Raw genomic sequence first — 19,279 nt, 5'->3', positions numbered from 1 at the left:
CTTCAGCTTTGAATTGTTCTCTGCGGCTCTGAGGCCTTGGGAGAGCAGCATAGGCCAGAGCTGGGTATAAGAAGACCCTTGCTCTCCCCTTTTAGGTCAGGCCTCTCTGAGTCTCTGTGGAGGGTAATCTGATCTTCCACCTAGGGCCCACCTGCCTCGTCCTCTCAATAAGCACACAGAGCCAGGGCTTTCCTTAATCTTCTAGGGACAGAAAGAACACAAGAAAACAGGAAAGACAAGTTGGGAAAGGAAGATGCCTACCTTGAACTCTCCTACCACAGGGCTATCCGCTTTGGGCTTCTCCTGGTAGAGCTGGAAGGTCTGGCAGAAGTCCTGCAGGCCTTGGAAGTCTGGCACGGCCTCCAGCTCACAATCAAACACCTGCATAGTTGGGGACCATTCCTGGCATAAGGAGATGGAAAGACCACCGGCTCCCAGGACTTTCCCAAAGGGTCTGCTCAGATGACCCAGGGTGGCAGGTGGAGGTGCCCTCAGGAGTGGGGGACAATGCAGAAACTTCCCCACTGGTGGGTCCCCTGGGAATCAAGCTAGGTCTGCTGCCCTTCCCTGGGGGAGATTTTATTGCACCTCTTTCTAGGATCCTCCAAACCTTTATGGTGTGGTAGTCTTTGTATTTGTACTTCAGGGTCTTTTCATAGTCACCGGTGGCCCAGAAGAACTTGCTCCACCAGTCCACCTCATGCTCATACTCGTCCTGGCGGGGAGAGGGTTGTGTGGCCTCAGCAGGGGAGCCCCCCAGCTCCTAGAGTGACTGGGGACGATTCTTACTCCCTGTAGCTGGGCCTACTTCACCTCAGCTTTGCTGGACTTGAACCAAAACTTTTCACAGAAGAACCACAGGAACTGAAAAGCAAGAGGGCGAGCAAGGGGAGGCCAGCGCTCAGAGTGTGCTCATTGGCTCTGACTTCGGAGAGCCAAGGAGTCGAGGCTGGGACTCAGCTCCCTGGCTCCCCACCTCCCCCAGCACCTGGCAGAGTTGAGACGTAGGATTAGGGCCATGCGGAGGGAGGCCTGGTTCTGAGGCGTCATCACCCAGTGCAACTAACTGGGCTCACCCCACCCCACACTGTGGCATCGGGATCTGCTAGTGATGGGCTGTCCCGGACTCCTGTGCATCTGAGTGTGACAGAGCTGCACACATTGGAATCACGTGTGGGGAAGGGGCTTGGAACAAAATCCCAACAACTCTGGTGGAGCCCCTCAGGTGCTAGGGTCTTGGGTGTCTAAACCTCAGGTGATTCTCGTGCTGTCCAGGCTGAGGACCACTGCCTTAGCATTTCACTAGGCCTGCCCACATGGGGGCACAGATGCCAGGATGATTTACTCAACTGCCTCTTCAGGGTCAGGGTTAGTCCCCTAAAGGGCAGGGGAGAAGGGAGCCTCAGGCCTCCACTTACGTCGCCACGTTGTTGTTTCTTCTCAGAGAGTGCTGTGTGGAGAGAGGGTGGTGACTGACCTCAGGAGAGGAAAGGCTGGGGAGGGACACCAGACCCCAAGAGCAGGCTCCTTCCCCACTCCCAGAGGGGGCTCCCAGAAGGGGGCATACTTGGAACCTGTCGGGGTATATAGCTCTGAACCCAAGGGTCACAGAAATAGGGCTGGAGGATGTCGACATTGGCTCGACCCACCACCTTCTTCTGGCCAAAGTCCTGTGTGTCCACCACCTTCATCACGAGGGGCAGTGCGTAGACAGCCTCTGTAGGCATCAACTGTGAACCAAGGAGAGGTGGGAGGGTGAGGCCCCCCCGACAAGAGGAGGAATGTCCCCTCCCGCCCCGGGGCCTCTTACCACTGTGAAGAAGAGGATGGACTCAGGGAAGTTGGGGTTCTTCTGGTAGTCACTGATGGGCTTTGTGCTCAGGGACTGCTCCCCGAATTCCACCACGAGCTGGGGGAAGTGCACCTTCGTCATGTTCCGAAGGCCCCAGGCCAGAATCTGCTAGAACCAAGGAGAGCAGGGCAGGGTGGAAAGGGCCTCTGTAAGGGGGTCCTGGTCAGAGGGAGGGGCTGCCCTGGGAAGGACAGGGTGGCAGAGTGAGTGCAGGGCTAGGGAATGGGGCTGTGTGGAGAAACCAGTCTGCAGGCTCCCAAAGTCTCCCTGTCCTGTGAGGGACTGGGCTTGTTCTCAAGGCCTGGTCACTGTCCTCCTATCCACAAGGTAGTTGCCCCCAGCCACTGACTGTCCTCCAGTGACCTCCAGGGCCCTAGACATTGCCCTCCCACATTTCTAGTCTGTTCTCAAGTGGGAGTTCTCAAGGCCCACTACCTCTAGGGCTCACAGAAACAGGTGCCCAGTGTCTCAGGATCCCCTTCTGCCACCTAGCTCACGCTGACCTATGTCCCAGAGAACTCCATGGCACCCTGTGATTCTCTCTCAGCTGACTGGGCACCCAAGAAATCTTCATACCCTTCTTGGTCAGAGCCTCCTTGGGTCCAGGGCAGGGGCCAGACAGGTTGCCTGATCTTGGAGAAGCCTCCAGTCCCTGGGGAAACTGGCCACCCTTTGCTCTTTGCCAAATTTATGGCAGGGCAAACAAGTTACAATGTGGGGACCGTCATGCTACTGCAAAGAGACATCCTGGCATTTGGAGATGGGTAGGGCTGGGCTTAAACTGTGGCTCTGTCACTTAGTTCCTACACTGTGCATGGACTGTGTTCCTTCAGAACCTTAATTTCCTCCTCTGGAGGCTCAGATGGGAACGTTACTGCCCTGGTCTACCACCCACCAGAGACCTGCAGTAAAACCATCTAATGTTGCATCACAACTTTTGCTCATTTCTGTCTCCCTCTATCCCCTAGGGAGTGTCATCTGGGGTCCAAGTTTTGAAATGGGTGGTCAGGAGGGTCGAGCGGAGAGCTCCAGGGTGCTGCACCTCCTCAGAGTGGTGCTCGTCCCCTCCCTGTCCCTTCCACACACACCTCAATGGCCATCTTCCTTAGTGTGGGCTGGATGCTCTTGGGCAGTGTGTAGATCCCATTCTTCCAGGGAACATTTAAGATTGGTTGATGCTTCTCTTTCAGGTTCTGGAGAGCAGATGCAGGAGGACAGAGAGGTGAGGCTGGTCCTGCTGTCCCTACACCTGGCCTGGGCAACTCAACTGAGAAGCCCAAACCCTACTGAGTCAGAACTGGGGGACAGGCTGACATCACCTGGCCTGGGTTCTGTTTCCCAGATCCCAGCCTTTGGTGAGGGGTAGAGGTGGGCTCTACTGGCTGTGGAAATTTGTGACTGGGGGTGGACTGGGGCGGGACAGCCAGCCTTTGTTTCCCAGTACCTCGGTTTCCAGGATCATCTCACAGGATGCCAAGATCTGGCCCTCTTCTCCCCCCAACTCTTTTACCAAGGGGTGCCACCTCAGGGGTGGCAGGATCCAGTTTTGAAGGTCCAGGGAGACCACGGGGGGCCACATGCTTCGTCCCCACAAGACTTCCTTTCCCTGGAGGGGAGGGAAGGTCCACTAAGTGTGGAGGCCAGACCCAGCTTCTGAACTGGGCTTCCGGTGAGGATGGAGAACCACTAACATCTGCTTACGCGGTGCTCACCACACCCAGCCTCCCTGGAGCTTCCTGAAACCTTTCCTCTAAAATAACCCCCTCCATGAGCCTCTCGGGTCCTCTCCTCCGCCTGGCCCTGGCCCGTACCAAGGAGTCGTGTTGCCACAGTTCCATCACCACAAGTGGGGGGCCCTCTTTGGTGTCCTGGGGGTCCTCGTACAGTAGGAGGTGCTGGAAGATGAGGGTCTGGGCCCAGGTCGGGACTGCGGAGCTCACCAGGGCCTGGGTGCACTGGCTGTGGTGCAGGAAGACCACCCGGATGAAGGCCCCTGAGGGGTGAGGCAGGGCGGGAGTTGTCAGTCTCTCCTCTGCTAGGCCAGGCCAGGCGGCCACTGCCACTGCCAGCTGCCCAGAAGAGTGCCTTAGTGTACGCGGCAGAGTGACAAGGCCAACACTCAGAGGCCAGAGAGATTTGGGTTCCCCCACGTGTACTTCACGCCCACCACGGGGAAGCCGGGGCTACCCAGAGATGAGGGCAGAGGCCCCTCTGGAGCGGTGCTGGGGGCGCCACACACCCGCCCTGCACAGCAGCTGTGAGTGGCCCTGGGATGTGGGTGGTGAGGCCCACGGTCCTCCCTGGAGCCCTGCTATTTGCTGCCCTGGGGCTAGTGGGCAGTGCCACTGATAGGCCAGGCGGGAGCACTCATCTCCCCCTCAGGGGTCTCCCTCACTGGACTGAGGATGGCTCTTCCCATGGAGGGCCACCTCCCCACCCTGCCTCTTCTGTCCAATGACAAGTGACCTGAGGTTCCCAAGTTCCTCTCTCCCCTTCACATCTGGTGGCCCTCTACCAGGCAAACCCCTCTTTTTCCCAGGCCCAGCCAAGCGGTCACCATGGGGGTGAAGCCTCCTCAACCCGCCTGCCAGTCCCACAGCACTGGGGTCACAGCTCCACCACAGCCCCCCTTGGAGTCTCGTCTTTGGCTCTTTTCCCCAAAACCAGGGCAAAGAGGTTCTCGGGAGAGGAGTCTGCATTTTTGTCACGTTCTTCTTGGTCGTGTTCTTTATGCTGTTGGGTGGCCATGTTGCCACCCCCTCCCAGGCTGGGGACAAAGGCTGAATGACGAGGGACTTTCCTACCCTGAAATGTCAGGATCTGGTTGGGCACTGAATTCCGGACCTGGTAGATGTAGCAGAAGAGTTGGTAATAGTGGGGTTCTGGGTAAAGAAGAGCACTTCTGTCACTGTCTGGGGTGCCCACGGTTGCCCTCTGCCTTCCCCACCCCTGCCCCCAGGCGCTGGCCTCTGGGCCGCTCAAGCAGACTCCTGGTCCCATGCTCACTGTTGGGGACACAGTAGATGAAGGGCAGGTCGGGTTGCCTGGTGTCCCCTGGCTTGGGCTTCCAGGTCTCCTTCAGCTGTGCCCATGGCCACCCCTTGTTTTCCTCTTCCTCCTTTGGGCGATCTTGCAGGTCCAGTATCTGTGCCCAGGATGGCCACCCCTGAGGCTCCAAGGTGCTTCCCTGTCTTCTCCCCTGACAGGTGCCACCCTCCCAACCCTGGGCCAGGTGGGACCCTGCTCCTCCGGGAGCAGGCAGGCGTCACCCTGTCCCTGAAGCTTTACCAGCGATCCCTCCAGGAGGAATATGGGGGCAATGTCCTTGTCGTCGTCGGGGGCCAGCCTGCGGTGCCAGCAGCGGCGGCGGAAGCGGCTCTGGGGGTGTGGGTTCAGGTGGAACTTGGAGCCAAAGGTACCATACTCCCAGCCCTCTTTCTCCTTGGCCTGGTCCTGTTTCCAGGAGGAGAGGCAGGTCGTGCTTGCTCCCACCACTGCCCAAGGTGGCCCCTGCCTGCAGTCCCACCAGGGTCCTGCCCAGTGGTCTCTCACCAGTTGCAGGAAGGAGAGGGTCTCTTCCTCAAAGTCCAGTTCCCCATGGTCCCGGAAGCGCACACGCAGCCAGTGTCGCCGCCGGTGTGAGTGGTAGGTCTTCTCCACGGAGCTCCAGACCTGAGGCAGGCCCGAGGGCGGTATCCCCACTCCGTACTCCCAGCCTGCAGGACAGCACCGTGACCTCCGTGTCCCGGCGGGCCTGCAGGCTAGGAGGCTTGGGCAGGCTAAAGGGGTGGGGTGTCCCTCACATCCAGGGAGGTGTGATCACACTGTGTCACCAGTATGCTTGGGCACAGCTGCCCATCCGATAAATGAGAAAGGAGACTTCCAGAAGGCTGCACAGCTGAAAGCAGCAGAACTCGAACCTGGAACCCCAGCCAGAGACCTCCCGCAGCGGCTCCTGGCCTGGAGCTACCCGGGTGAATTCAGGCTTCACATTCAGGCCATACCTTGTTCTGGGCCACCCTTAGGAGACACAACTGGCAGTATCTGAACACTAGGGTTGAGGGACCCTAGAGGTTGGGGGACCCCAGGAGTTCAGGCCCAGTCCACCCAAGAGTTTGGCCACTCAGAGGCTGCCCAGGATGACTCTGGTGATTCAGGGTCCCCAGACTCTTCTGCCCTCAGCCCTGACCAGAGAACTGACCCTCGCTGTCAACCGCACGGTTGAGCTCCGGTATCCAGTCCTTTGTAAAATGCCAACCTTCAGGGCACCTCACATTCTCCCGGGCCTCCACGGGGTGACCATTCTGTAGGGACATGGGGTGAGGGAAGGGCACATGAGCTAGAAGGAGCTCGCTTGCGCTCACTCCTCACACAGACTACCACGGCGCCCGCCCGCCCGCCCCTGGACGAGTGGCGCTCACTACATCTGCTGCCACTTGAGCTGCCACTCGATGTGCGTTAGTGACTTACCTCATAGGACCACAGGCTGCTCTCTCCGTGCTGAGACCAGCATGTGAGTTAGGCCTGCACTGTGCCCTGCAGTGGCCAGCAGCCACCTGGAACTACTTCAGCTCTGATCCCTGTCCAGTCCCTCAGTCCCACACCTCCAGGGCTCGGAGTCCCACCATAGCACACTCCCTTAATGGCAGAACCAGCGCTCTGGACCAGTGCCCAGTCCCAACAGCCTCAGGTCCTCCCTGGCAGGGAAGCACTGCTCCTCAGAGGCCTCGAGATGAACTATTCCCTGCCTGTGTTGCTTCTGAGTCTCTGGCCCGCCATCTTGGGGTACGACAGCCCCCACCAGCACCAGGAGAGGGGGCTGAAGGGCTCATTCGGGGTCCCACAGGGTGTAGGGAGCAGGGGACAGACATGGCTCTTTCAGCTGGGACATCCCAGCCTCCAAGGCTCCCTGTTGGCTGCCATCGGCCCCCACACCCCAAGGCAGCATCCTCTCTCACCACGTCCGTGTTGGGGATGGCGGCGGGCACCCAGGCACCTCTGGCGTCGCGCTCCTCATTCTCGTACACCTCCTCCAGCACCTGGCTCTTGTTGATGTCTATGTCCAGGAGGAGTCTGGGGACGGCAAGACCCAGGTTCCCACGGCTCTCTGAACTGACAGGTCCTGGTGTCATCCTCTTCGGGCCAAGGGCTGCCCTTGGTGCCTCCCCACCCACTCGGCAAGGAAGGGCTGAGTGGCAGGTAAAGGTCACCTGACCATAGGGACCAGCTCACAGGGCTGTGCCCACCTCTCTGGGCTACCACTGACAGGAAGGGTCTGCGCCCTGGCCTGGGCCTGCACCTTTTCCTTACCTCTTCTGAGGTTCCACTATCCAGTCATCCTGCCAATGCCATCCTGGGGGCTCCCTGAAATCCGTCTTGGGTAGGGCCTTGCGCCCCATGACATCGGAGAAGTTGGGGCAGCGCTTCAGCCCCTGTTGCCCCCACTGGTCTTTGTACTTGGCCTCATTCTCGTACTGGGGGAGCGGAAGCCCAATCAGGACCTTCTTGCCAACGCCAGCACTCAGTCCTGGGGGTGTCAAGCCCCCGCCTTGGGCCCCCCACATCCTAGAAATGTGGTGGCCAGGCAAGAAGGAAGCCTTATCCCCATCGCATGGTGAGGAGACTGAGGCTCGGGAGCCAGCACTCCGGGTTGCACCAACCCGTGGAGTAGGGTGACGCCTGTGTTTCAGTGGGCGCCTTGGATGGGACCCGCTCACACCCTGGTCACTGCAGACCTGGGGTGACCCAGCACACTCACCCCGCTGTGCTCCCACCAGGCCCTTTCCTCCACATTCCCTGCACTTCCCCCGAATCTCCTCCCCATCCCGGCCTCTCCAAACCCCACCCAGATCTGGCTAGACAGATACACTGTTGTCCCTCAACATCCTCAGGAAATTGGTCCCAAGGCCCCCTCCCATCTCAAACACCAAGATCCATGGGTTTTCCAGTCCCTTAAATTAAATGGCTTGGTATTTGCCTATAACCTATGCACAACCTCTGGGATACTGTAGACCCTCTCGGGGTGAGTTACACTGCATTTTGCGGGAATTAATGTACACGTTCATAACAGATGCAGCCATCATAAGCCTAAGTATGTTTTACACACACAGTTGTGGAATCTGCGGATGCAGGACCCTCGGATACTGAAGGCCAATTATATTACGATGCAATTAACTACACCTGCAACTCAAAAACCATTCGAATGTTTTTACTCAGTAAATTGAAAGGCTGACATTCAAATCTTACTTTTCCTCTGCTGTCAGACAAGGGTCCTGAGCTATGTCCTACCCTGGGGAGCAAAGGTCACCTCCCAGCCTCTGATGCCAGAGCATGCCCTTCCCCCACTGCTCAGACTGATGGTTCTGTGGGCAGAGGCCTCATGTCCTCCTCCTCCTCTTTGGCTCAGGCCTCCCCCACTGAGGACCACCAATCTAGGACCAGCTGAGCCAGAGGAGGCCCCATACAAGTGGGAGTCTTGTTTCCCCCACAGGTCACTGCCAGTGGGAGGAAGCTCCCAGTCAGCCTCCTCCAGGGAGGGCATGAGCAGGTCCCAGAGGGCCGCTCAGTGGCCCCTTTTATCACCAGGGATTGTCCACGGTGACCCCGAGTGGGCAGTGTATGAGCTTGCTGGTCTCTGCCTCCTTTCTCAGTCCCCTCTCCATCCTCAGAGTCAGTCAGTAGGGTTTTTCTCCATGTCCAGGGCTGGCCCACCACAGCCCTGCCCGCCCTCCCTGTCCTGCGCCCTGTCAGGAGCCTAGCGCTCCCCTCGGCTCACCCCAGCTACCCCAGGCCTGGTCCCTGCACCCCACCCCGCCAGCGTTCCTGCCCAGCCTGGCCGCTGCTCACCGTCTCTGCGTACACCACTATGTCTCCGTCGTGCAGCAGCTGCAGATTCTTGCTGTCTGTGACGTTGCCGAGCCACATGCACACCCGGAGGTGGCCCGGAACCGTGTTCTTGGGTCCTTCGCCCTCTGGGTACTGAGCCAGAGGCAGGTCAATCCCACCAGGTGCCAGCCCACAGCCCAGGGATGTGGTGGGGACACACACACTCAGCAGGGGTCACACCTGTCCCTTCCCTCTGCCCCCCAGGACCAGGGTCCCGGGTTCCATCCCCAGTGAGGACAAAAGGGAAACAGATGTGGCCGTGGTTCTGCCTTCTGGGCTGGGAGACCACATGCCGATGGCCACACCTGTGATCTCACGCGTAGCGTGGAGCATGGCCGGGGAGATGGGAGATGCTGCCTAGGGACCCAGGAAGCTTCCACTGAAGCCATGGTCATGAGGACACTGGTGACACTACCTGTTATTTGGGTGCGCTTGCCACATGGCGGCACTGTGGTAAGTGCCGAGGCAGGCGAGGTCCTGCAGGGCCCACCCTACAGAGAGGCAGACCGAGGCGTGGACAGTCTGGAGTGGGCCCAGGTCACCCAAGCCGGTGAGCCGCAGAGCTAGATTCAAGTCTGGGGGTTCTTGCAGGATGAGGAGGGCTTCCTGGGGAGGGGCCTTGCGGGACAACCAGAGGGCAAAGGACAGGCATGTCTGGGGCCATGGAAAGCCCAGGGGGGCCCTCTGTAGAGAGGACTGACTTGGCCAGAGGTGGCTGGGGCAGGCCAGTGGGGTTGTCCCCTCCCGGGGAGTAATAGGGAGCCAGGTATCTCTGAGACACCACAGGCCTCCCACAGGGGAGAAGGCTGTCACCAGGGCCGGAGGGGCTCAGGGGGTCGCAGGCTCGTTTACACTTTCCCTCTCATCCGAGGGGCTGATGCCTAAGGCTATTTGCACTGGCTATTTTGGAGGTCACACAATCATGGTCCAGGGAGATGACAAGGAACTAGACCATGGTGGCCATGAGAGTGAGGGGACATTTATGGGAACATGGGCGGGGCGCTGGCCCATGTCTGGGCACAGTACCTCCCCGCCTCCCAGGTGAAGGGCCAGGGAGAGAGGGAGTGGGCCATGCCCTCGGGGATCCCCTGACCCGTCCTCCCTCGAGGACCTGCTGCCCACCTGTAGCACCAGGGTCTGGATCTTCCCGCAGAAACTGCCTGATTGCAGGGGCCCCGCCTGGGAGAACAGGACTCTGTGGGCGGGCACGCGAGCGTAGGCCACGCGCTGGTCCTTGGCCATCAGCCAGATCATCACGTCTGGGAGGCTCACCTGAGGCTGCCAGGGCAGGGGACGTCAGGCCCCCGCAGCCAGCGCCCAGTCCAGCCCCAGGAAGGTCCGTATGTCCAAACCCACCTCGGTGAGCACCACGTCCAGGCATTGCAGCCAGTCCTCCACGGTGGCCACCATGTCCTTGGGCTCGGCTTTCTGGGCCTTTTGTGCCAGTTCCTGGAGGAGCAGGCTGCGGAGCTCCCATTTCTGCTTGTCCAGGTTGGTGGCTTTGGGATGGTCCTTCACGTCGGGCAGGGGGGTCCTGTGGTAGGACAGGGAAGCAGGGAGCTGGACCTCTCTCCCACCTCCTGAAGCTACTGTCCCTGGTCCTGCTGTGGGCCAGCGAGCCCCTCCCAACCTGAGGTCTGGTGTCCACTGCTGGCCTGGAGGGCCCCCTGCTCCCTGCAGCCTGGCCCACCCCCCAGCCCCTTCAATGTCACAGGCCTCTGCCCAGGGCCTCTTTTGGGGAGGGAAGTGGGCTGTGAGACAGGGGCCAACCAGACCCTGGGATGGCAGCTGGGAGAGGCTCTCCCACAAGCCTCCAGAAGAGGCAGGGCCAGGGAGGGAGCAGCTGGGGAAAGACGTGGCGGTGGGACATGTGGGCTTGTCTGGACCCAGGGAAGACACTGGTTGGGTAGGAGCATCAGGCTCGGGTGTGGGACAGCGGGGACCGTGCTGGGCAGGAGGCCAGGGGCATTCTCTGGAGGAGCATGGGGTGGGGGACATCTGGGTTCAAGCCCGGAAGCAATCAGAGTGGAGCCACACACCTGCAGGTGAGGACCCGGCACCCATCCCTACTTGCAGTCCTCCATCAGCTCCTGCCGCAGCTTTTCCCACTGAGATAGCACATCTGGGTCCCTCGGGTTCCGGATGGACTTGAGGGTGTCCAGGTTGGCTTTCTGCCCAGCAGGAGGGAAAGGGGAGGCCGGCCTCAGCGTGAAGCCCACCTGGGACAGGCTACAGGGCAGACGAGCCTCTCTCAAGGCCAGGAGATCCTCCTCTACCCAACAGAAGTGGGTGGCGGGGAGGACCCACCTGAACTGGAGAGGAGTGCAGAGTCGTGGACCCTGAGCCTCATCTGTAGGTGCGAGAAAGTCACGTCCGAGGTGGAGGCAGCAGGTGTGGGTATCCTGAGATCTATACTCCTTGACAGGTGCATAAGATCCTCTATGATCTGACCCTTCCCAGCTCCTCTGACTTCCATGTCACTTCCATGCCCCATCTCTCTGCGACTTTAAAACCTGCCACATCACCTCACAAACTCCTACACAGTCCTCAAAACCCTCTGAGTTGTCACCTCCTTTGTGAATACCTCTTCTGACTTGTCCATCTTCCCATCTCTTTGATCTTAAATCTTTGGCACCTGGGTCTCCATGGCAGCCCTGGTGGCACTATACAGTCACCCTGTGCACATCCCACTTCCCCAGAAAGTGGGGACAAGGACTGTTAATTCATGTTTGCCTCTCTGATGCCAGGCAATACACCTGGCACCTCGATCTCCACGGTGGGAGGGCCCGAGTGAGCGTATGATGGGTGTCCTAGGACCACGGCGCAGGTTCCCCGACTCCTGTCACGGATCCCTCCCTGCCTGGACTCCCTGCACCACTCACCAGGTGGTCCCGGGTAACCTGGAGGACGTTCAGGCAGTTTATGCGGAAGCTGACGTCCTCCCAGTTGGAGGTCACCGCCACCACGGGCTTGGTGTTGTACCAGGGCACATAATAGTAGATGTTCCCTGAAACAGAGACAGTGGGGGAGAAGTGTCTGAGGGACCCGGGGAAGTCCCTGTCGCCATCCCCTCTGAGGACCACCCTGGACCACCATTGCTCGCAGTGTCAAGTGGACCCCTCTGGAGAGCCGTGCACCGTGAGGGACATGGCCCCCACCAAGCCTTCATCATGCTGTGGGACACACGTCCCTGGCTCACAGGTGGAGAAACCCAGGTGGGCCACCGGAAGCAGTCTGTCCACGGTGGCACAGCTGAGCTGTCCAAACACAGGCTTCTGGCTCCAAAGGCCCGTGAACCTCAGGAGGTGCCAAGGCAAGGGGCACGCCTCAAAGTAGGGGGTTCCTACTGGGTGGCCTGTCCGGCAGAGCAGGCCCAGGGGACTGGCCAGCACAGAGGATTGTGGGGGAAAGTGGTCTGGAGGAAAACTTTGGTATGTAGGGCCAGCCACGTTCCCTGGAATGGTCCCTGTGGGGACACAGAGGGGAAGAGAAGAAATGCAAAGAATTTCTTTTGTGAAAGGCACCAGAGCCTTGGTCTTGAGGAAGAATCCACAGAAGCCAACAGATTGGGTTTCTTTTTTGTTGTTGTTGTTGTTTGTGACACTAGGGATCGAACCCAGGGGTGTTCTACCACTGAGCTACATATCCCCAGTCCTTTTAATTTTTTTATTTTGAAACATGGTCTGGCTAAATTGCTCAGGCTGGCCTCAAACTTGAGATCCTCCTGCCTCAGCCTCCCAAGTTGCCAGGATTACAGGTGTGTGCCACTATACCCAGAAGCAAAGATTTTTAAAAAGCCTGTGAGGCCAATAGCTAAACTATGGAACCAAACAAGGTGCCCTTCAACAAATGAATGAATAAAGAACATATGGTATATATACACAATGGAATACCACTCAGCCTTAGAAGAATGAAATTATGGCATCTGCCCATAAATGGATGGAACTGGAGACTATCATGCTAAGTGAAATAAGCCAGTCCCCCTGGAAAAAAAAAAAAAAAACCCCAAACCAAAGGCCAATGTCCTCTCTAATATGTGGATGCTAACTCCCAATAAGGTGGGGAAGGGGGAAGGATAGAAATTCATTTGCTTAGACAAAGGGGAATGAAGGGAAGGGAATGGGACTGGGAACAGGAAAGACAGGAAAATGAACAGGACTTTCCTATGATGGACACACGACTAGTGAATCTCCACACATGGACAGCCACAGCATGGGAAGTTACACTCTGTGTGTGTATGATATGTCAACATACACTCTACCGTCATGTATAGCTAAAAAGAACAAATTAAAAAATTCATAAATATTAAAAAAAAAAAAAAGAAAAAGAAAAAAGCCTGTGAGACAAGCAGAAGTCAAAGCTGACTTTTTTCCCTGTGAATTTCTGGCGAGTCTTGGGGGCCGTGTGTGTGTGTGTGTGTGTGTGTGTGTGTGTGTGTGTGTGTGTGTGTGTGGCACCCGAGTGGTACTGGGGGCAGGAGAGAAAACCAGGGGCTGCTGCAGGTGGACAGTGGGGCAGGAGACCCCATGCATTGTGCATTGTGGGTCGGCTGTGTCCATGTCCAGAGGCCTGTTGAAGTCCTGACCCAGCACCTCAGAATGTGGCCTCATGTGGAAACAGGATCACTGAAGACGCAGTGAGGTGGTGCTGGAGGAGGGCGGCCTTCATCCTACACGACTGGTGTTCTTCTAAGGAGGGAGACAGACTCCCTTACAGACAGAGGACAGTCATGGGAAGATATGGAGACAGAGGACACCACGTGACAACGTAGGCAGTGAACGGAGAGATGTGTCTATCAGATAAGGAGCACCAGGATCGCTGGCAAGCACCAGAAGTGAGGAGAGAGGACAGGCATGTGACAGAGTCCCCTCAGAGCCTCCGGAGGTGTCAGACCTGGCCCTGATTTCACCCTCACATCCTCCAGGCCTGTGAGAGAATATATTTTTATAGGGTTTTTTTGGGGGGTATAAGGGATTGAATCCAGGGGTGCTTAACCACTGCCCCATCCCCAGCCCTTGTGTTTTGAGACAGGGTCTCAATAAATTGCTTAAGGCCTCACTATCTATGTTGTGGAGGCTGGCCTCCAACCCGCAGTCTTCCTGTCTCAGCCTCCTGAGCTGCGGGGATTACAGATGTGCGCCATTGCGCCCAGGTCATTTCTATGGTTTTAAGCCATCCAGGTGGTGGCACTTGTAAGCAGGCCTAGTGAACAAAGCAAGTGCTCCCAAACCTCATGAGTGGCAGAGAGCACACAGAAGGGGACAGTGGACACTGTTCCTTGTGGCCCTGGGTGGAAGAGAAGAACATTGCCCCAAGGTTATTAGCACAGTTGGGTGCTCTGAGATCCTGCTACCTGAGAAGGTGGATGAATGGCAGGTAAAGAAATCACTGTAGGGGCTGGGGATGTGGCTCAAGTGGTAGTGCGCTTGCCTGGCGTGCGTGTGGCCCAGGTTCGATTCTCAGCACCGCGTACAAACAGGGATGTTGTGTCCGCCGATAACTAAAAAAATAAATATTAAAAAATTCTCTCTCTCTCTCTCTCTCTCTCTCTCCTCTCTCACTCTCTCTTAAAAAAAAAAAAGAAAAGAAATCACTGTAGCCCCTAGTTTACAGTGGCCCAGGTAACTAGAGGAAGCAAGGGAGAATCTTCTCCAGAGAAGAACACTTTAGACAGACCTCAAAGATTTCCCATAAAATTCCAGGAAAACGAGCAGTTTGGCACCCCAACACATGCTCCATAACCCAGCAACTCCACTCCTAGATGACACCCAGCAGAAAGGCCTTACACCATCACCAAGGGGCCTGTAGAAAAAGTAGCAGCTCAATTCATTTCAGTCAAAAGTTGAAGATAGCCAGCTACCTCTCCATAATAGGAGGGATAAATAAATTATGGCATACAATTATTCTTCAGTATCGTCAGGGAATTGTTTCCAGGACCCTTGCAGGGACCAAAACCCAGGGGTGTGCACGTCCTTCTATAAAGTAACAGAGCATGTGCATTCACACCCCTCCTGTGTACTCGAAATCATCTCCTGATTGTTTATGATTACCTCACAGGGTGGAAAGCTATGGAAACAGGGTTATCCTGTGTAGTTTAGGGAATTAAGACAAGAAAAAATATCTTCAGGTGTTCAGAACAGATGTAGTTCTCTTCTGTGAGTATTTCTGATCCCTGGTTAGTTGAATCCACAGATGAGGGTGGATTCACAGGACCAACTGAATTCACAGGATCATGGGCTACACAGCAAGGAGAGAAAGGGAGCTACAAGCACACCCAGTGTCACCTCGATCTGTGAACACACTGCACCAAAAATCTGATAAGCAGCCGGTCATGGTGGCTGAGGCTGAGGCAGAGGATCCCAAGTTGGAGGCCAGCCTCAGCAACATAGGAAGACTCCAATTCCAAATAAAAAATAAAAAGGGCTGTCAATGTAGCTCAGTGGTAAATCACCCTTGGAGGAAAAAAGTGTTAAAGAATAAAATCAAAATGTCTAACATGGTGTGTGGAACTGTGGTAAATGCCATGGAGAAGAATAAAGTATATGTTGGGGGAGCTGCTGGGCTGTGTTAAACAGAACAGTTACCTAAGACCTTTCTGATAAAACCTATCCAGAATGCAGCCCAGAGAGCCTAAAAGGACAATGTGGAAGAGACATTGAAATATATGGAGGACAAGCCAGGAGTTGTGGTGCATGCCTATAAGCCCAGCAATTTGGGAGGCTGAGGCAGGAGGATCTTGAGTTCAAAGCCAGCCTCAGCAGATTAGGGAGGCACTTAGCAACTCAGTGAGACCCTGTCTCTAAATAAAATCTATTTTTATAAAGGGCTGGGGATATGACTCAATGGTTAAGCATCCCTGATACCAAAACAAACAAAACATGGAGGACAGAAAGGTCCATAGAATGAGTTCCAGAAAGAAAAATAAGCGAGAAAGAAGAAATTCACAAAGAGAAACAATCTTGGGATTTTTTTGGACTTATTGGAAGACACTGGTTCCAGCCTCTGGTACTGAGTGAATCCTCAGAACCATACATGAGCAGAGACGGGGGCTCTCAGGGGAGCAGGGAGGCATGATGGCAGTTTTCCTCTTCTGTTCTTGGAGAGCTTACAAAAGCTACATGGAGAAGGAAAATAACTTCATCTGGAGCAAACCAGGAGACAGATCCGATCTGCAGACTCGAGATACACACAAGGACTGCCAAAAGCAACTGTGGCTGCCCCGGAGCACCAGGGGTGAAGGGCAGCGGAAGGCACCTGGGGGGCAGTGGAGAGGGGCCCACGCTCAGAGGGAGCAGATCACAGAAAGTGCCTGCAAAAATACCCTCAGGACGTAGAGGAGGAGATGTGAGCCGCAGAAGGCAGAAAACAAGTAGAAGGAAAACAAGACCAGCAGAGAAGACAACAGAAGGAGAAGCCCAAGGAGACTAGACCCTGCAGACAGCTCAGCGAAGGGCCCAGAAATGAGGGCAGAGTCAGAAAAGTGACCAAAATAAAATGGAGGGAAGAGTCAAAAAAAGATCAGGGAGAAAATGACAGACATAGAAGAAAACCAAGGGGAATGTCCAACCCGTAAGTGGGACCCTTGGCGCAGAAAAACAAACAACGGAACAGAGTAAGTATTTTAAGATACAATTTAAGAAAACTCACATGGGGTTGTCTTTTTAACAAATGGGGCTGGAACAATCCAGTATCCACACACTGATTAATTTAAAATGAATCATAGAAAAAAATAAAACAAAGTGAATCATAGAGCTGAATGTAAGAACTAAAACTATAAAAAAGAAAAATAGAAATCTTCATGATTGTGGGTTAGGCAAAGAGTTCTTAGACACCCCCCTCCCTAAAAAAAGTGGATTTGATTCAAATTTAGAATATTTGCACTTCAAAAGACACCATTAAGAAAATGAAAAGACCTGGTGTGGTGGCACACGCCTATAATCCTAGCAGCTCAGGAGGCTGAGGCAGGAGGTTCATGGGTTCAAAGCCAGCCTCAGCAACTCAGCAAGACCTTAAGCAATGTAAGGAGACCTTTTCTCCAAATAAATTAAAAAGGGCTGAAGATGCAGCTCAGAGGTAGAGAGTTTGCCTACCATGTATCAGGCCTTGGGTTCAATCCCCAGTACTGCAAAAATAAATTAATTAATTAGTCAAAAGCGCTTACTATTTTGATAGCTCCCTTTCCATTTATATAAATTTTTATGTTCTTGCTTTTTTCTTGATTAGACTTGTTTTTTATCAACTTTTAGTTGTATTATTTCTCCTCTATTCCATATATTTCTGCTCCTACTCCTACTTTTTCCTTCCTCCTACATAATTTGAAAATAATTTGTTATTCTAGCTTATTTCTGATACAAGTACTTTAAGTTATAAATGTTCATCTGAGTATGATTTCATCCCAGAGATCCTGATATTTTAAGCTTTTATTATTACTTGTTCAAAGTGCTTTTTATTTACTTTTCTTGTACTTTCTTCCCTGACCTCTGAGATATTTATAAGTGTACCATTTAATTTTGAAATAATTGACATGTTGGGGTGGGGGGGTCTATAGATCCCAAGGTAGGATTGCTTTCTAATGTAACAAATCATACAAGAAACAGTGTCTGAGCCGGGCGTAGTTGCCTATATTCCCAGCAGCTCCGGAGGCTGAGGCAGGAGGATCTAGAGTTCAAAGCCAGCCTCAGCGCTGGGCGTAGTTGCCTATAATCCCAGCAGCTCCGGAGGCTGAGGCAGGAGGATCTAGAGTTCAAAGCCAGCCTCAGCAATAGTGAGGTGCTAAGCAACTCAGTGAGACCCTGTCTCTAAATAAAATACAAAAATAGGGCTGGGGATATGGCTCAGTGCCAAGTGCCCTGAGTTCAATCCCTGGTACCAAAAAAAAAAAAACAAAAAACAAAAAAAAAAAAACCAGTAAGCATGATTTCAATTTTTTAAAAAAGTAATAGAAGTGCTGGGATTGTGGCTTAGTGGTAGAGTGCTCGCCTACCATGCATGAGGTACTGGGTTCAATCCCCAGCACCACATAAATGTAAAATAAAGATATTATGTCCACCTTAAACTAAAAAATAACTATTTTTAAAAAGTAAGTAGAAATGCTTTTTATATTGAGTGTATTGGTTACATATATGTCAAATTTTATCCAATTGAATACTTCAAATAGGTGGGTTTTATTGTACTTCAATTTTACCTTAATAAAGCCACAGGAGGAAAAGGACACACACAAAAAAAAACTGGCACAAGGATCAACAAATAAATCAGTGGAACAGATGAAATTCTAGAGACCACAGTCCATAGTTAACTGAACTTCAACAAAAGTTCTAATATGAGAATGAACAGTTTTTTTTTCAGCAAAGAGTGCTTAATAGGAGATACATACATCAACCCCTCCCCTCACACCAAATGCAAAAATTAAGTCAAATTAGATCATCAACCTAAACATAGGAGCTACAACTGTAAAACTTATAGAATGAAACATAGGAGACTATCTTCATAATCGTGGGTGATGGTCTAAGGCAAATATTCCTTAGGCTTAGAAAAGATAATCCACAAATTGAAATCAAAATTAGAAACTTCTGGGCTGGGGACGTGGCTCAAGCGGTAGTGTGCTTGCTTGGCATGCGCGGGGCGCTGGGTTTGATCCTCAGCACCACATACAAATAAAGATGTGTCCACCAAAAATTAAAATAAATAAATAAATATAAAAAATTCTCTCTCTCTCTCTCTCAAAAAAAAAAAAATAGAAACTTGTGATCTTAAAAGAGCATTGGAAATTGAAGAGCCAAGTCACAGACTGAAAAATATTAGCAGAATATATCTGATGAAGGAGTTGAATCCAAAATACAGAAGATGCTGCAGTTCCATACAAAGAGGCAACTTGGTGAAAGATAGGCAGCAAAAGACTTGAACAGTCCCTTTGCTAAAGAAATATGAATGAGATGCCTGTGAGTCCTTTGGCTCAGGAGGCTGAGGCAGGAGGATCGTGAGTTTGAGGTCAGCCTCAGCAACTTCGAGAGGCCCTAAGCAACTTGGTGAGACCCTGTCTCCAAAGAAAAAATAAAAAGGGTTAGGGATGTGGCTCAGTGGTTAAGCAACCCTGGGTGCAATCCCTGGTAACAAACAAACAAACAAACAAACAATCGTGAATGACCAATTTTCTATATTTTCAATTGGGTGGTGAGTTCATGGAGCAGATCTGGCAAGAAAGTCAAGGTACACATCATAAGAAAAATACAGCCAAATGAATTGATGAAAGACATGAGCACGTTTACACACAAGGAAGAAACGAGTGTCTGTATACATATGAGAAAATTCTCAACGCTCATTTAGAATCAGGAAAAAGCAAATTAAGTTCACGTGAGATTCTAGTTCTCATTCATTACATTGGTAAAAATTAAAAGGCTGGGCAACATCAAGTACTGGTGAGAACGTAGCCTAACAGGAATTCTCATACCATACTGAGAGTGTAATTTGGCATAATCGCTTTTGCTTTGAGATTCTTTTCCACTCCTAGGTATATAATTTAGAGGAAGCCTTGAGTTTGTGACC

General features: G+C 53.5%; 1 protein-coding gene across 1 annotated transcript in view; it reads right to left on the bottom strand.

Moving 5' to 3' along the window:
- Positions 1-19,279, bottom strand: part of Fer1l5 (fer-1 like family member 5) — a 55,573-nt gene that overhangs the window by 5,287 nt on the left and 31,007 nt on the right. The window contains exons 21-41 of the mRNA XM_076832915.2: positions 11,620-11,744; positions 10,808-10,908; positions 10,094-10,271; positions 9,860-10,015; positions 8,699-8,830; positions 7,163-7,326; positions 6,811-6,925; positions 6,054-6,156; positions 5,405-5,568; positions 5,141-5,305; positions 4,859-4,997; positions 4,657-4,734; positions 3,664-3,845; positions 3,297-3,458; positions 2,941-3,045; positions 1,811-1,957; positions 1,568-1,730; positions 1,419-1,450; positions 814-864; positions 611-715; positions 262-381 (exon numbers count right to left, since the gene is read on the bottom strand). Of these exons, the coding sequence (XP_076689030.2) occupies positions 262-381; positions 611-715; positions 814-864; positions 1,419-1,450; positions 1,568-1,730; positions 1,811-1,957; positions 2,941-3,045; positions 3,297-3,458; positions 3,664-3,845; positions 4,657-4,734; positions 4,859-4,997; positions 5,141-5,305; positions 5,405-5,568; positions 6,054-6,156; positions 6,811-6,925; positions 7,163-7,326; positions 8,699-8,830; positions 9,860-10,015; positions 10,094-10,271; positions 10,808-10,908; positions 11,620-11,744 (2,687 nt within the window). The remainder of the gene's footprint in view (positions 1-261; positions 382-610; positions 716-813; positions 865-1,418; positions 1,451-1,567; positions 1,731-1,810; positions 1,958-2,940; positions 3,046-3,296; positions 3,459-3,663; positions 3,846-4,656; positions 4,735-4,858; positions 4,998-5,140; positions 5,306-5,404; positions 5,569-6,053; positions 6,157-6,810; positions 6,926-7,162; positions 7,327-8,698; positions 8,831-9,859; positions 10,016-10,093; positions 10,272-10,807; positions 10,909-11,619; positions 11,745-19,279) is intronic.

Source organism: Callospermophilus lateralis, chromosome 14 (genome assembly GCF_048772815.1).
Source record: "Callospermophilus lateralis isolate mCalLat2 chromosome 14, mCalLat2.hap1, whole genome shotgun sequence".
NCBI classification, from domain to species: domain Eukaryota; kingdom Metazoa; phylum Chordata; class Mammalia; order Rodentia; family Sciuridae; genus Callospermophilus; species Callospermophilus lateralis.
The sequence above is the reverse complement of the archived record's forward strand: the minus strand, read 5'-3'. Positions and strand labels throughout refer to the sequence as shown.